The sequence below is a fragment of the Muntiacus reevesi genome, chromosome X (assembly GCF_963930625.1).
Source record: "Muntiacus reevesi chromosome X, mMunRee1.1, whole genome shotgun sequence".
Classification (NCBI taxonomy): Eukaryota; Metazoa; Chordata; class Mammalia; order Artiodactyla; family Cervidae; genus Muntiacus; species Muntiacus reevesi.
In genome coordinates this window covers 19,386,279-19,403,729 of record NC_089271.1, presented here as the reverse complement: position 1 = coordinate 19,403,729, position 17,451 = coordinate 19,386,279, and the positions used below count along the sequence as shown (strand labels likewise).

The following is a 17,451-nucleotide window of genomic DNA, read 5'->3' as shown; positions in this document are numbered from 1 at the left end:
ACATATTTAAAAGAGAGAAAGCACATGGGTGTTAGCCAATAGTGCTACTGAATCCACTCAATGAACTACTCCTTCCAGGGAACAGGATAAGGGCGGGGGTGGGGGTGGGGAGGGATTGTTGAGTTTTAATGGGCCACCATATCTCCATCCATTCTGATTATATTGGCTTCCCTTTCAAACAATACTCGCCTGTTGTTCTGAGGTTGAAAGAACAAGAGGGTGAAGAGTCACAAATGAGAGACTAGAGTGAGAATAAGAGAATAAAGGAGACACTGCTGAGAATTATATAAATGAAGTCAGAATTACCTTTCCAGATAACTCAATAGCTCTTTATCTTGATCCCTTTTCCCACCCCCTATGACATCACCTACATTCTTGTTCAGTAATGTTTACCATTTAGGGGGTAACAAAAGCCACTAGTTTACAGTGTTGATCTTCCATCTCTTTCTGATCACTGTCAAACACCCTGTTTGTTGTACGCTATCTTCTTCGTGACTACCCCAACCTGGTTATTTTCCATTCCAGTAGGCTTTATAGCCCCATCTATTGAACCTTTCTTGCCATAATGTAGTCACCAGGTTCCAGAAGACTTTCCAAAGTAATAGTGAATATGTTTTAGTATACACACAAAATAAAAGGAAAATTTTCCAACTGCTCGATTCAACATACCCCATCCAACCACATACCCCATTCTTTTCAACTGATATTCCTAAGAAGAAAGAATCTGTTTTTAGTATGGATAGACCTTTATAACACTTACACACCAAAAACAGCAAAGACATGAAATTTTAACAGATTCATTAGGAATATGCCCAAATAGATTTAATAACTATAAGTAGACTCATCAACTAAAAAAAAAGTGTTAAAAGTGCATCATGAGGGCAGAGTTGTTGGTTCAAACTATGCCGAGGTATCTCCCAGTGAGGAATGTAGTGGCAGATGAAGTAGAAAAAATCTTGGGAGATTCCAGCAGCCTTTGAGGAGTTGGATCTTCACTGGCAGGGAAGACATGCAATAGGACTCAGTCTGCTTTGCTTGGATGTTCATGATTTTTTCTTCTTCCTACCTGGCAGCCAGTTTCTCAGCCACAGAAGTATGTTGATTAGAAAAGCTTAAAAGCCACTTATAATAAAGAATATAGCAACGTGAAAAAAGACATAAAACTTCCAGTTTCATTTTAAATAAGAAAAATATATATATTTTTAAAGAGCAAACTATAAATACACACACACACACATATCTAATTGAACATCTTGAAGATATACCATACTAGCAAGTTCAAAAATAGTATGTGAATTCATTTGTGATTATTTAACTTTCTCAGACTCTTAGGGGAAAATTTCACATTGCTTTTCTAGGTATTTTATAATAAGAAAAGTAGTCAAATTTTATATTGTACATTACTACCTATAGCAGTATGAAATTTTATAACTACAGAAAAATACTAACTGAGCTAGTAACATTCAAAACATAAAATTGAACATTACTCTTTTCATTCTTGAACCTATATTGGTGTAGAATAATATTGGCAATATCTCACTATTCTGGTTAGTTAAACACTGGATTAAAATATGTATTTCAAAAGCATTAGGTAATACTTTAATATAAATATATCATAACCAGCCCCTAATATCCCTGGTTATGAATGCAGGGACAGAAGGGGTAACTGTAGACTGCAAATAACTTATATTTGTTTCAACTAATTTATCGGTCTATCAAACTTTTCATAATAAAGTCCATTCCCCCACCTTTGTATATTGTCTTGTAAGAAGTAAAAGCCACTGCACAGACCACAACAGGGGCAATAGCAAGAAAGAGAGGACACAGTAGGGTGCATTTAATGATAGATACCATTCATGCACAAATATGCCTCAATTTGAACAAAAAGAAGGCAATCTGCTAATTGATCACATTATTAAGGAAGGTCACTTTGATGGAGTTCAACATAATTTCCTGTCAGACAATGTCTTTATTATCATCCAAAATCGATTTGTAGGTTGCAGTCTGCTAAGGACTTGGACTCCAATTGGCCCAACTGTTGTAGTAGATAAAGGGAGGTTGGAAAGTTAATTTCTGTGGAACTTCTAACACATGCCTGGCGTTGTGTTTTATGTATCCTGTCTATCTGGAGGAAAGGAGTGAGTGAGAATGTAGCAGTAAAGTTAAATTTCAACCCCATTTCTAATTTGAATTCAGCTGAACCACTGCCCAAGTTATGTAAATTCTCACTTCCTCTCTTCTCTATCCTTGGCTCTGCGTAACCTCTCCCTGAATCTTAAGATTTACTTACAGGATTGTGGGAATTCCTTCCCTTTTGTTTGATAAACTTACAATTTGAGTTTGGGGAGGGAGTATAATAAAACTTAAGCAAGAGCATGGACCTTGGAGTCAGTGAGCTTTGAGCTGTGGGTGGGTTAAATAATCATTCAGTCTCCACATACACCTTCTTCATAGGATTATTGTGAGAAGCAAACAGCATAAAATATGTGAAGGACTTAACATGATGCTTGGCACACTGTAAGAACTCAGTAAGTGCTGGCTCTGGTTATTATTATTATTTTTTGACTCTGGTTATTATTATCGAAAAGATAAACTCAAATAGTTATCATGACTCACTTAAAACTATAAGTCAATTTCAGAGCAAAAACTGAAAGCAAGTTCCTCCAACCATCATTCTGTGTAGTTTCTAATATTTTAGAATATTCCTGCAATAGAAAGATGTGTTGACACATTCTCACAGTATTTAAATATCACCAATCCTTATAGATTTTATTGGTTCACTTTAAGTCTTTTAAAGACTTTCATATTCAACAGACATGAGAATCTTTGCTCTACAAAGAGTATCCTTTTAACAACTTTATTTCTCATTAGAGACTAATTTCTATCCTCTTAGTATTGACCAACTGGAATTGGTCAAACTATCCAACAGATGTCATATTTGCTAAGGTCACATTGTAGAAGTGGAGGAGCTGCCAATCTACTGAAGCAGCTGTTTTATCCCACTGCCCAAATCCTCACCCTAATCCTCACCCTAGAGGACAAGAAACTTTACTAAGGACAATCACTTTGTACTGTATAGTTTCTAGTTATGAGAACCTACTCATCATCAAAACTGTCACAGAGTGGAAAGGCTCCATTGATTACCAATATTCTCCATTAATTAGCCTCAACAAGCTAACAGTAATTAGTATTAACTTTACACCCCACACATAATTTTTCATACTTTCATTAACTTTTATTCACTTAGAAAATGAACTTATTGAAGAAATATCACGTTTAATTATCAGTGTTCAGGAGCCTCTCCAAGATATTACAAACTTCTCATTCAAACCAAATTTAAAATAGCATCTGCCTTAATATAAGAATCACTGAGGAAGATCAGACTTTTCACATGAGTCTTTTAACCCTCTAAATATAGCCTTTCTTCTATGACTAGAACAGGTAAAACCAAATTTAGCTAAAAGGCACAGTAGGAAATAATTAATTACTTACTCTGAAGAGTCAGTGAGTACTAAATAGAACATTTACCAGGAAAAAAATGTTTTTCTTTTAAAATGTGGATTATAAATCAATAATCAGATTATTTTAATGTTAACTTCACTTTTTAAAAACCATATATTTTATTTTGTCAGAGATAGAGCAAGTGAGATAGAAACTAGTCCAAAATGAAAATCATATGATGTTAATTTTTAAAATATAAGATTAGGAAAAATTGCCCTTGAAAATCTACCATAGGCACAGAATGTCACTGTCATTCTCAGCCTAGAAAGGGAATCATGAGGTTCAAAGAAAAAAAAATTATGAACTTATTTAGTTAAGTGCAATAGTTTTAAAACTTAAACTATAGTTCTCTTTTGGGAAATGAACAGCCAATTCAGCTACTAAAATTAAAAAAAAATGACATGAAAAGAAACCAATTTGCCAGATACTTTAATGAACAAATCAATGTTAAAGTAGATAAATAAAGTAGAATGCATGGTGTTATAAAACTAGGTAACTTGATAATTTTTTTAAATGAAACTTAAAAGTTAAAAATTTGAATTTGTAGGCACTGTTACTTTAATTTCTATTCCAAAATGGTCATCCTAGTTCATGGGGTAATATTATTCATATAGAATTGTACATCTAACATCAGTCACCACCAATAAATGCTCATGTTATTTTAAAACAATGCCTTATGAAATTTCTTAAGATAATTAAGAAAAATAGTCATTCAGTTATTTTTCAAAAGGTTATTTAATTATTTTGTACACAAACAGGCATTTCATTTCATTGCATTCTTTTAAAGACTTAAGCAATCTTTGTATTAGTTCCTCCCACTGACTTGTAAGGTAATTATACATACCACAGTCTGATGATTAACTTGAATCACTTCATCGCCAGCATGGATCTTCTTGCACCGATCTGCAGGTGACTAAATTAAACATAAAGAAAATGATAAAGAACATAAGTTTTATCAATCATTTCCTCTCTATGGAAACACTACCATAAGTTCACCCCTGTAAATTAGATCAAGAGCTTAATTATATTCTTCAAAAAATTAAACTAAAAAAAGGTTATTGATATTTGATATTTAATTCAGATGACCATTATATCTACTACTGTGGGCAAGAATCCCTTAGAAGAAATGGAGTAGACCTCATAGTCAACAAGAGTCTGAAATGCAGTACTTGGATGCAGTCTCAAAAACGACAGAATGATCTCTGTTTGTTTCCAGGGCAAACCATTCAGTATCACAGTAACCCAAGCCTAGGACCCAATCAATAATGCTGAAGAAGCTGAAGTTGAACAATTCTAAGAAATTCCAATACTTTGGCCACCTGATGGGAAGAACTGACTCATTGGAAAAGACCCTGATGCTGGGAAAGATTGAAGGCATGAGTAGGGGACGACAGAGGATGAGATGGTCGCATGGCATCACCAACTCAATGGACCTGAATTTGAGCAAGCTGCAGGAGTTGGTGATGGACAGGGAAGCCTGGCGTGCTGCAGTCCATGGGACAGCAGAGTCAGACACAACTGAGCGACTAACTGACTGAATATTTGATATACTATTTATATTCTATAACTAATGACAGAAAGCAGGAATGTAAGACAATATATAGATATTTATGTTGTAAAAGACCATTATGTTTCTGATATCATTAGGGAAAAATGATAATAGCAAACTGTAAACAGGCAACCCTCTCAGTAGTTCTACTGGGCATCTGGTTCAAAAATATATATGTCAAAACATAATATTTTAAAACTTTGGTCTTTTTCATTTAATACAAATAATTCACATTAACTTCAGCAAACAAATATTTTCAGGTCCATCTTTATGATCAGCACCAAAGCTTTGTCAACTAATGATTATATCGCCAATTTGTTTCATCATTAATACCATCAATTCTGAATAAATGAGAAAAGCAAATTGAAAGGATAGCCATTAGCTCAAAGTTACATTAAATAGCATTCTTTTCAGCATCTAACTACAAGAGAATCCTATTTCTTATGTTTCACACAGCATAAAACATTGGCAAAATCACATTAAATAAACTGAAATGCCAACATTTCAACAGGATGTAACAATTTTATCATTTTTCCTCTTTATTCCCCAAAGAGATCAAAAACAAAAACAAACAAGGAAAAAACTAGTAAACTAATATTGCCAAGTTTTCTGAACTTTTTAGAAAACTAAAATTAGATTTAAGATAGGAATTTCATAATATTGTAGTAAGGATAAAGAATTTAAAATACTGTACTGTTCTTTATTTTCCCTCTAATGACTACTGATTATGCATATTAGACATTTTAATGATAATATACATATGGGCTTTTGAATATACAGAGAATGTATTTTATGAAAAAAATGTATTTGTGAATTTATATGTATGTTAACTTATCAAGCATAGCTATAAATACTGTAATGCAATTCATTAATATCTATTGAAAGGAAAAGAAGGATGATATGGTGATGGAACTTGCAAAGTAAAATGCTACTTTTAAGACACTGGAATAGGATTTTCTTTAAAAATTATTTACAATAGACTAGAATCCAAGGTTAGATGGTATCTCAGGAAATTCCACTTATTGAAGGAGTAACATAGGCACACAATTAAGAGGGTAGTTTACCTAGGATGTGAACCCAACTCTAAGAATAGTGTCACAACAAGAAAAAAACAAGCATTTATTTTACAGCACCTACCAAATCAGTCAAGACCATGTAACATTTCTGTAAAGTTTGTAAATAGCGCTGTAACTATAGAGTCTGTCCCTGTGCTATTTGGCTTACAACTGATCTTTTTAAACGAGTGTATGAAAAAAAAAATCAAGTCAATGGCTCTAAGTCATAATGTAAAAGAGTTTGATAGCTGCTACATAAAATTCAAAGAAACTGAAACAACTTTTTGCACAGGGAAGTGAAAAAGGAAACAAGTCATACAAGGTATAGCCTTTCAGTGTTAAAAGTTATCCTAGAGAGAGTTTATCCAAATCCCTAATTTTACAAAGGAAAAACTAAGAAACTAGTATACAGCAAACAAAACAACTTACCCACTTAGTCAGCAGCTTTCTAAGACTCAACACAGATCTAATGATAAATGGTTTAGGCTACCAAAAATAGTGAAGTAGTTTCAAGAAAAAAGAATTAAATGATGAACTAGTAACGTATCATTTATATCTGAACTACTCATAGAAGCAATCCTTCTTTGGTCACCCATCCATTTATAAAATATTACTAATTAATGTAAACAATGCATAGTGCTCAACTTTTGTTTTTATAGACTCCATACAATGTAGAGAGATATGTTTTGATTAATTCTTCAGGATACAGTTAGCTCAAAATAACCACTTCTGTGATTCCTTCCTTGTTTTTATTTGGCAGGATTTACTATTTTTTTCCTTTGTCCATCTATGCAAATTTCAGTACCTGTTTACACAGATAAATCTGTACTTGTATGCCTTAGGGGCAGCAAGTTAGTTTAATTTAAAATTTTGTTCAATACCTAGTTTCAAGTCTGGAACACAGCAGACAGACATGAAGCAGAGTTTTGCTAAATGAACAAATGATCAAACAAATGATCAGAGGAATGTACACATGAATGAGAACGATCAATCAGTGTCAAGAGTATAGTTTATAAGTATCTCACTGCATTTAAAAATGTTCAACAGTTGATAATATGCAAATAACATATTTTTGATCTCAGTTAACTCTTATATTTAATAACAATGAGATGCCAGTACAAAACTGCAACTTCAAAGTATTTCACCATTCACAAGAAACTAAGTGAAGCAGAGGGGGAAAAGAAATCAACAAATGGTTAAAGTAATAGGTGAATTAGATGAAGTAATATTGTCTTTAAAAAAAAAAAACGCTGGTAAAATGTTGAGAACAATAATAACTTGAGATTTAACTAACTTCACCTCAGTCTTCTTTGAAGGAACATGGTATAAATGTGATTTGTCAGAATTTCTAAAAGAAAAATATTCGAAGCTCAAAACCTGCTTAAGAGAGTGGGATGGAAATCTGGGACAACCAGATGCAGAAATAATGACTTATTATGCAACTCAAATCTATTATAGTGATCATGTTAATGTCCAACACAATCATTTCACATTTCTGTAGCTCTTTCTTTACAGTACAGTCTTTTATATTTACTGTCTTATTTAATTTTCACAACAACCTCGTGAGGTATGCAGTACAGATGATATATTATTTATGATTTATAGTTGAGGACGGAGAAGGAAATGGCAACCCACTGCAGTGTTCTTGCCTGGAGAATCCTGTGGACAGAGGAGCCTGGGGGGGCTGCTGTCCACAGGGTCGCACAGAGTCGGACACGACTGAAGCGACTTAGCATGCGTGCATAGTTGAGGAAATTAAAGCAGTGAGAGTGTAAATGACTCGCCAGAAATTACACTGCCAACAAAATCAAAATTGGGTGTACAGCCTAGGCCTAGTGACTGTGACCTATTGCTTGCAATAATTCTCAAACTGGAGCATGTCTCAGAACCACCTGTTAAAAGAGAATCTCTTATTAAAAAACAGACTGGTCTCCATGGCTAATTCAGTAGGTCTGGGGTGGGGCATTCCCAAAGGAAGCTGATGCTGCTGGTCCAGGGATGGACTTCGCTGTGAAACTCGGCTGATCAATATACCATGCTGCCCCCTCACTGAATAAAGTTCAATTATACTTCAAGTATTCAGGAAACCTGACTTATCTGATGTTTCTTTCTTACATGATTTAAGTTTCCCAATAAAACTACACTATTTGTCAGATGGAGGTGGATTCTTTTACATGTCACAATAACTTGTCATGAGTCAGAAAATACTTAATAAATCTCTGGCTTTGAACACAAAACATCTGATTTACTTCAGGTAAATAGCTATTCTAAACTAACAAAAATGACTGAAATTCTCCCCAAATCAGGGGTTACTAACTCAATATGTCTTTTTAGTTGTATATTGTAATCTGTTTATTTCCTCAGAAGTCAACCGGAATTATGTAAGTGCCATAAGTTGGTTAACAATAAAAGAAAAAACATACTCCAAAATTTGAAATGTTAAAATACTTACATTTTCTGTAGTTCCAGTAATTACATGGAGGCCATCATATGTTGATTTAATATACATACCCTAAAACAAAAAAAAAGACAGCATAGGAAAACAAATGAAAACTCAAATATTTTCAAGGATATTATAACCTCATTTACAAAAAGAATTGCCCTATCAAATTAAAATTGCCATTGCCCCAGGGATGAATCCATGATTCAATAAGGCTGTCTTTAAACTTTAAGAAATTCCTATCTGAACGTTCTGGCTTCTGCTGCCTGAAGAAGCCTGTACTCAGCTTAATCAAATGATTACTTGAAAAGTGAACTTACAAAATGGATCATGGTAATTCAATATCCTGAACACATAGTTCACTCTCCTCAAAATCCATACTACCTGTGCTGTGGCAAAATAAAAGTTACAATGGGAGAGTCAAATATTGGGATATTATTAGTTATTATACTTGATACATACTATACAATAAAAAGTAGGTTTCTATAGAGCCACTATAGAATCACTGGAGACAGAAGAATGAGAAAATATTGTTTATATAAAATTGCTTTTCTGTTCCTCTTTTGTGGTATCCTACACATTCTGTCTTAATCTTATTGCTGAAGTTTTAATAATTACATCCAATGACCTTTCTATCAATAATTGAGAGGTGGAACTCCCCGGCAGTTCAGTGGTTAGAGCCCCACACTCTCACTGATGAGGGCTCAGGTTCAATCCCTGGTTGGGGCATTAGATTCCACAGGCTGCACAGTGTGACCAAAAATAAATAAATATTTAAACTTAAAATCATAACAATATTAATTTAGAGGTAATGTGTGGCACCCCCTCCTCCCAATAAAAAAGAAATTCCGTTTCCATTTAAACAAAGTGATTTCAGAAAAAGCTTCATTAAAGATAAAATATTATCGAGAAATCTTCAAATTATTCAAGTTTTAAGAACAAATGAAACCTTTAAGTTATGCACAGTGACAGGACCCTAAAAGAAAAAATATCACAAGAAAGGATTCACCTTTTAAATACTGAAATATTTTCATTTAAATAAATCAGAAAAAAACAGATGATTCTCTGAATGGCCTTTTTTCCTAAGGAACATTCTGTTAGATAAAAAATTTACTGAGTTTTACTTTGAAATTACTTTGCATCTCAACTATTGACTTCAAAAATTGAAAAATGCTAACTTTAAAATAAACCTGAAACCTGAAATATAAGGGACTTAATAACTAAGAACAATCATTTCGGAAAAAGCAGGCATTTAAGTAATTATGTGTAGACATTTGCAGTGTTAATTTCCTATACCTGGATGTTAATATTTTGACATCTAAATTTACTTGTGCATTCACTAAAAATAACTAAGAAATAAAAACAAGAAGCAATAAGTTCATGGCATGGAATTATTAAGAGTTCATTGGGTAGGTTTAAATTCTGAAAAGTCATTTCAGTAATGTCATATGTCTAAGATGTTGGTATCAGTTCAGAGAATGTTTAGCCTGGATCTCTTAATATGAAACAAAATAAATGTAATTTGACAAGATGTTCATTTATCTGTGAATTCTAATTTCTTATATGAAAGTTCATCATTTTATATGAAATACACAACTAACCTCAACAAACATACAAATAGAAATTAATTAAGAAATTGGTTAGTTCTTGGCTATAACCATATGGTAATATTCAACCTTACACAGGTGACAAGTATATGACATACTTTCTTTAATCCCATTATTTATTGGAAGGTAATACAACAGTACTGCTTAGAATGCGACAAGATTCTTGCAATCATTCTTCCCACGGGAGTTAACCAAATGACATCAAATTAATAAAGGATTTTTAAAGTACATTTGTAAGAGCTAAACACTAAATTTTGTTTTAGTTTTTTTACACAGAAGGATTGTGAGACGATTAAGTGGAAAAAAAACTGAAGTAAAACAATATATCAATATATAACTTGGACATACACAACAATCATCGCTCATCATTATCTATCACTAGCATCACTAACAGGTACTTGTTACAATCTGCTAAGGACTGTGTTAGTTTGTGACATTTATTTACAATAGTCTGTGTGGTACACACTATGATTATCTCTGTTTTAGAAATAAGGAAACTGAGTTACTGATAGACTGGGAAGGTCTGCCAAAGGAGGTGAAGCTGTGTTTCGAGCTCAGGCGATATTCTCAACCATGAGGCTCCTAATTTACAGATTTATTAACAGAAGGCTTGTCCACCTTCACTTTCCTTATTAGAATAGAATATTTGGAAATTGTAGATACTGTGTCAAACATTGACTGTTTAACATCCACTCTACAAAGATGAAGACCTCTCTAGTACATATATACTAAGTTCACTGTGGTTATAAAAGAATAACTGGGTTTGACCTTTTACAGATTTATTTTAATCACCCATCTCTTCTGACAACTTCAAGTAAAAGTTGATTATATTTCTCTCGACACTTCTTTTAGCAGTGCATTACTGATTATGAATTAAGGTGTTTGACAAGAGCTCTATATAATTTCTTAAATGATTAAGTCATAGAGAAAGTCTAGTCTCCTAACATAAATATTTAGAAAAGTCATTATATTCATCAGGATAATAAGAACTCATGGAGATAATCTAGTTATGACTCAGGAAATGAATCTGTATGCAATTATTACACATACCAGGAACTTTTAAAATGGCAATTGTAAGCTAAAACAAGTTGTCAATTAGTTATAGGAAGAGGATTTCATCATTATATATAATTAAATGTTGTGTAATTTATATTAAAGCTAATTTTTTTTAGATGGACAAAATGTATTTTTAAAATGCTTAAATAAATAAGGATCTAGCTATATATACAGAGTTCAGTTTTAGCAGCTTCATAGTTATGAAAAATAAACCAGATATAAAACATATTTTTTAAATGCCACATAGAAGGAAGATATTTTGTTTTATGCAACAAACCATTCATTGTAACTGCTTTTCATAATCAAGACTGACTTCTTCAGCTTTTTAATCTTTCTGGTGGTACTAACGAGGAAAATGGCCAAAAGTCAGGCACAAAAAGAAAGTAAGAGAAAAAACAAGTTACTTGGATGAGTTACAAACTAATCATCTTCTGAATAATGAAGAGTTCACAGAAATACATCTTATCACTTGGTCACCTCTCAGAAAGGGTCAAACAGCAGGAGGACATGTAATTCAAATGGCTCTTTTTCTGGGACTGAGACAAATCTGGTTTTCCATTTCATCAAAATCTTCATTCTTCCTTTCTTTTTTTGTAAAAAGCAATTAATTAATTCTGGAGCTGACCCCAACAGCTCCCTGTCTTCTGTTCAGCTTGCCAAAATGACATTTGCTTCACTGTCTCCAAATGGCAGTTAACCAATGGAGCCAAAGCAACCTCACAGTCAAGTCAATGGAATAAAGCACTTTAGGAGCGAGTCCAAGTGCCTAAACGGCAAAAGAACTCTCTAAAGCAAAGAGGCTTCCTCAGGGTTGCTCCCTAAGCCCTTTCCTCTCTATTCTTTCCATCTCTTGGCTCTGATCTAGTTTTGATATGTTTCAACAGTTCTCATTTTCCTTCCTTTAACTTTCTGTTAATTATTGTTATTTAAAAGTGTTTTAGAAGCTAGCTTGATATATTTTAACCATTACTAAGCACAATGCCCACTATTCCTTATAATGCTCAGGACTCTCAAAAGTAAGAAATCCTAGGAAATCTGACTACTTAGGTAGAAAGCTGATGAACAATCTGTCTAGTTTATCCGTGCAAGAATAAAGCCCATTACCTTTTACCTATGAGAGATGTTCCGCTTTGAAAGAGGAATATTTGAAAGAGGAAAGACCATCTGCAGATGTTTTAAATTGATTAAACTTCATTAAAGCTTGGTATTCTCCATGTCTTTCTGTTTCTTTCCTTCATTTAAACCCTTCTATGGCTAAGCTCATGCTGAATGGCACCCAAATCCTCAAATCTATTTAATGTGACTGACTAAACTTAAATCAGGTGATTGATTTTTAAAATGATACCTTGAGTAAAGTTATATAAGATTTCTATTTCATCATCTCCCCTTTAACATGGATCACATGAAATGGTTTCACACATAACTCCTTTTATTAATATTCAACATATTAGCTTTTTATTTTTGTCCCTTGGAAATATTTTCCCAATGAAATGCTGCTGATTACCCTTTTAAATGGATTCCTCTAAGTAGTTTTAATTTTAAAGTCATCCTCCTAAACTTCTCTCACCTCCTTTAAGCCACCCCAAGTTTAACTGTGGGATAATGGAACAAACTTTGGTAAATTGCACTTCATTTAGATTTACCTGGATTTTATCTCTGTCTCTGTTGTACGTTACCTTAATGTCATACACGGCAAACTGGTGAGGATCTGTGATATCATTTTCTCATTTGCAAAATGAGAAAATTAATATCTACTCTACAGAGTTGTGAGGATGATACCTGGTAAATGGTAGGTACTCACTTCTTCGTTTTCTCTACCAGTTCTCTTCCAGAATAACTGAATCTGGTTCATGGCATTTTAAGTTCATGACTATTCCAAAGAGCACATCCAGCTCTACGTACTTGAAATTTAAAAAATAAAAGACCTATCCAGGGTTATACCATCACTTAAAATAAAAATCAAGGTTTCATCAAGTCCATAAAAGAGCAATGTGTTGACTCACTTCACGTGGTTATTTCACCTCATTATTTCAGTGGAAATTAGAGGGAAAAATCAGGCTTTTTTCTCAAAACAGTACTGTCCTCAGAACTGCAAATTCATAGAGCTACAGGGAGCTTTAAAGAGGATCTAGTCCATCCCTCTTGGCCCTCACATTCTACAGATGAAAATATCACAGCCAAGGAGGTTTAATTTACATCCTCACCTCTCCCATATCCCACTCACAGCTCTATTTTATGGAAATATCCAGGTTTTCTGTCTCCTAGTCTAATATTACATAGTAGTAGTTGTAGTTAAGTTGCGAAGTCGCGTTCGACTCTTGCGACCCCATGAGCTATAGCCTCCCAGGCTCCTCTGCCCATGGGATTCTCCAGGCAAGAACACTGGAGTGGGTTGCCATTTCCTTCTCCAGGGGATCTTCCTGACCTAGGAATTGAACCCGGGTCTCCTGCATTGCAGGCAGATTCTTACCAACTGAGCTAAAAGGGAAGCATAGTAGCAGTTCATAATTTCGTATAGTGCAAATCATGCTTAAAGAACTTTCTTTCCTTCAGAACTACTAAAAGGGGAGATTTTAAAGAAAGGAAAATCTTTAAATACTATGGGTAGAAAGATGCTTTAAATAAAACCAGACTTTGTAAAACATAACCAAAAGGAATAGAAATAATTTAAAATCATAAATATTACTTCAAATAAGTTTATAAACATTAAAATAAATTCTAAAACTAATCAAAATATAGCTAAAAACACTTATAGGTTACAATGATGACATACTTTGGCTATATCTGAGATGCTGATTTCCATCTTTCCAGGAAAATACAGATACAAGCCACAAAAAGACAGGGAGCTATGATTACCCAAAAGTAATTTAAGTATCCAGATTTTCTCTGGATCTATAGATCTATAGATCTCTCGCTCTATAGAAAACAGGACTTCAAGCCAAAAAGCTCACTGGTGACCAATGAAGGCATTGCCCCCACAAACAGTTATATATGTATATATATACATACACACACTTACACATACACCACTGAAGAAGGAAGGTCACATAAAAAGTTAAACCAGCACAGGGATCTATAAGAATGTATTATCTGAATTACACTGTTAACAGTAGTTTAAGATTTCAATTTTCTCAAATATCCTTAGTAGTACCCTTGGAAAATTCACCTAAAGGGAGAGTAGAAACACTGTGGCACCAAACTATCATGAAATAGCTGTGTAGTAGGTAAGATTTCTCCAGTCAGTTTCTTCTTGTTTTTTTTTTTTTTCGTCTCTCACTTACTAATAGTAATATTATATGTTTTCTTTCTAGAGGCTCATTAAAATAAAAGGTATCCCTTGGGTTAAATTTAGAGTCAATACAATTTTTAATCAGGTGAACAAGATATAGATTATCTTTATTATGACATAATAAAAATATATCTCATGGATGTTAGCCTAGTTTTAGCGATATCTACCTGCTTACTCACCCATAAAAGAAAGAAAAGATGTGAATTATAAAGAATATCGGATTTAGCTTATACAACCTAAGGGAAGAGAGACCTATTAAAATGAACAAATAAAAGCAAAATAAACAAAACACTCACTTGCATCAGCAGGTAACACTGCGGGTTTTATTGCAAAATTCTTAAATTTCCTGTAAATCTAAGGAACTTTGATAAGAGTTAAAAATGTAACTAAAGCTAATTTATTTACCAAAGTAAACAGCCTAATTCAGAAATCACTATTTTAAATTTTCTTTCATTTTCCTTTATCTTCATAAAACTTTTTATCGTGACTAACTCCCACCACTTCAATTCCTCTAGGGAAAAAAAACCAAAACTATTCACTCTGTTAAAATTAATGGATTCTCATATTTGGGGGCTGCCCACCCATACTATTAGCTGTCTGTTGATGGATGGTAGTTTTGATAAACATGGTTTCTCTTACCAGCCCTTCACTTGGTTTGATGTTTGCCAGCTGAATCACTTCAAGGTGGGCAGACTGTGAAACTAAAGGATCTGATGACAGGGATATGATGTGGTCACAGACTCCAGAAAGAGTTTTACACTGAAAACAAGCAAACAAAAAATTATGGTCAACACATGTTGTAAATAACATACAAATCACCTTTTATTGTAATATCTTTTACAAGGAAAAAGAAAAAATAGAAGAAGGTACTTGGCATTTTATTTTATAAAATCTGTATTAAAAAGATATTCAGGTTAAGAAATACACACACACCCAAAACACATCTATATCTAAATTATAAATATAAGAACTACACATCAAAATTGGAAGATCTCCTGGAGAAGGAAATGGCAACCCACTCCAGTATTGCTGCTTGGAGAATCCCATGGACAGGGGAGCCAGGCGGGCTACAGTCCATGGGATTGCAGAGTCGGACTCAACGGAAGCGACTTAACATGAATGCATACATCAAAATATTCAGGAAAGTTACGGTTATGTTTTGTTTCTATTATTTGATTCATCAGATCTAAAATGAAATGATTGTTTTGAAACAATCTTAATAACCTGAACACTTCTTGATACCAGTCATTGGATGGAAGAGAATTCAACTACTTCAAAAACCTTGAAGGTTTTTTACTTCATGATCATAAAAGTTAAAAAAAAAAATCCAACCAAAATCCATGGAGAATGAATCTCCCAAATCTGCTTGGTGAACTCCTCCCTCTCATTTGTCTAGACTCTCCTGCTCAAGGTTACCTTTCTGTAAACTCCCCACTTCCTCCAGGCAAAGTTTGGCACTCCCTCAAACCCGCTTTCTCAACGTTCTATGAACTGTCTGAAACTGTATAACTTCATTCAGAAGCCCTCTAAGGCTAGGAACATGTCCTACTCATCTCTGACTTCTCTTCCTCCCCTACCCATGGGAGACAGATCCTAGAACATTTGTTGCTGTTGACTGAGGACACAAAATTAGTGCTTAAATTAGGATAAGTCTATTCATACCTTCTATCCATTTCTAACACGTTACATTTGCTCTGTGACCACTGCATTACTCTACTTAGGGGCGTCAGTTCCCGCAGGGTTCTTTACTTGCTGCATTCTATACATGCTCCACGCCCTCGGCCTCTGCTAGGTTCAGCGCTCTCACCCCACAGAAACTGCCTGGCTAAATTTCTCCCCCTTATTGCAGCCCTGCCCTTTGCGTCTGCTTCTCATGGCTGCACGTTTACTGTGGCTATCAACCCCTAAGGACAGGCCATGGACAGCACGGGAAGCATCAGCTTGGTATGAAGAGATGTAGGCAATCACCACACTGCCAGTTACTTGCTGTGTGTCTGTGAGCAAGTTATCCCATATCCTTGAAGTTCAGTTTACACATGTAGAAAATGAGGTAATAAGAATTACTTTATATGTTTCACATGACAAATCAGGATAATGAATATATATTTTAAAAGTCTAATATGGTTTCTATCCAAAGAAGACATCAAATGAATGTTTATTCTCCCCTTGTTGCTTTCTGTAAGCTCAAAGGGTTCGGTTCTCACTCATGGGATGAATTATCTTATTATTCTTAACTCCAGGGCCTTGCTAATGATGTTACAATGACCAGTAATCACACTGCATGGTCATAATGGGAAGTTCAAATCTCTTTACTCTCTCTGATATTCAAGTTTCAGCGCTTTCAAGAGATACAGTGCAGGTATTTACCCTGAAGGGCTGCTAAGCAAAGTGGCAACAGGAAGACTACCTCTCAGAACTCTAGGGCACTGCACAGGGCGAGCGTCATGGGCATGTGACTTGGGCACAAGGGCCTGCATTTACTATTACACTCTGCTGGGGCCATTCTGGCATTCTTAATTATTTTTGAACAAGGAGCTGCATATTTTCACTTTGCACTGGGTCTCACATATTATGCAGCCCATCCTGGGACTGTAGTTTCTGTGTTTTTTGTTTTTTAAATTTCTTTTGAAAATATTCATCAGCAGCCAGGAGGAAAAAGACAGAATGGCAGCCCTTTACAAAAATGTCTACAGTTCAAATTGCTACTGTTTGATGAGAAGAAAAGCAACTGGGGCAGATTTAAATCTTTTAATTATTCCTTTCTTTCCTTAAGTGGTTTCATTTTCATTCTTATTTTCTCTCTATCTCAAGTGGCGGGGGACAGGATGGATAACAATGTTAATATGAAGGGTTTCTATATAGAATACTTGAATTGCATGATGATCTGAAAATAAATAGGAAGGTAAAGAATATATAAAAATGGCTCAACATGTGTGTACTGCAACACTCAAGGC

At 34.3% G+C, this 17,451-nt stretch overlaps 1 protein-coding gene across 4 annotated transcripts in view; it reads right to left on the bottom strand.

Moving 5' to 3' along the window:
• The window catches only part of CNKSR2 (connector enhancer of kinase suppressor of Ras 2), a 263,683-nt gene that overhangs the window by 133,712 nt on the left and 112,520 nt on the right, over positions 1-17,451 (bottom strand). For all 4 annotated transcript variants that reach the window (XM_065916516.1, XM_065916517.1, XM_065916518.1 and 1 more), the window contains exons 6-8: positions 15,137-15,256; positions 8,558-8,617; positions 4,346-4,414 (exon numbers count right to left, since the gene is read on the bottom strand). In XM_065916516.1, the coding sequence (XP_065772588.1) occupies positions 4,346-4,414; positions 8,558-8,617; positions 15,137-15,256 (249 nt within the window). The remainder of the gene's footprint in view (positions 1-4,345; positions 4,415-8,557; positions 8,618-15,136; positions 15,257-17,451) is intronic.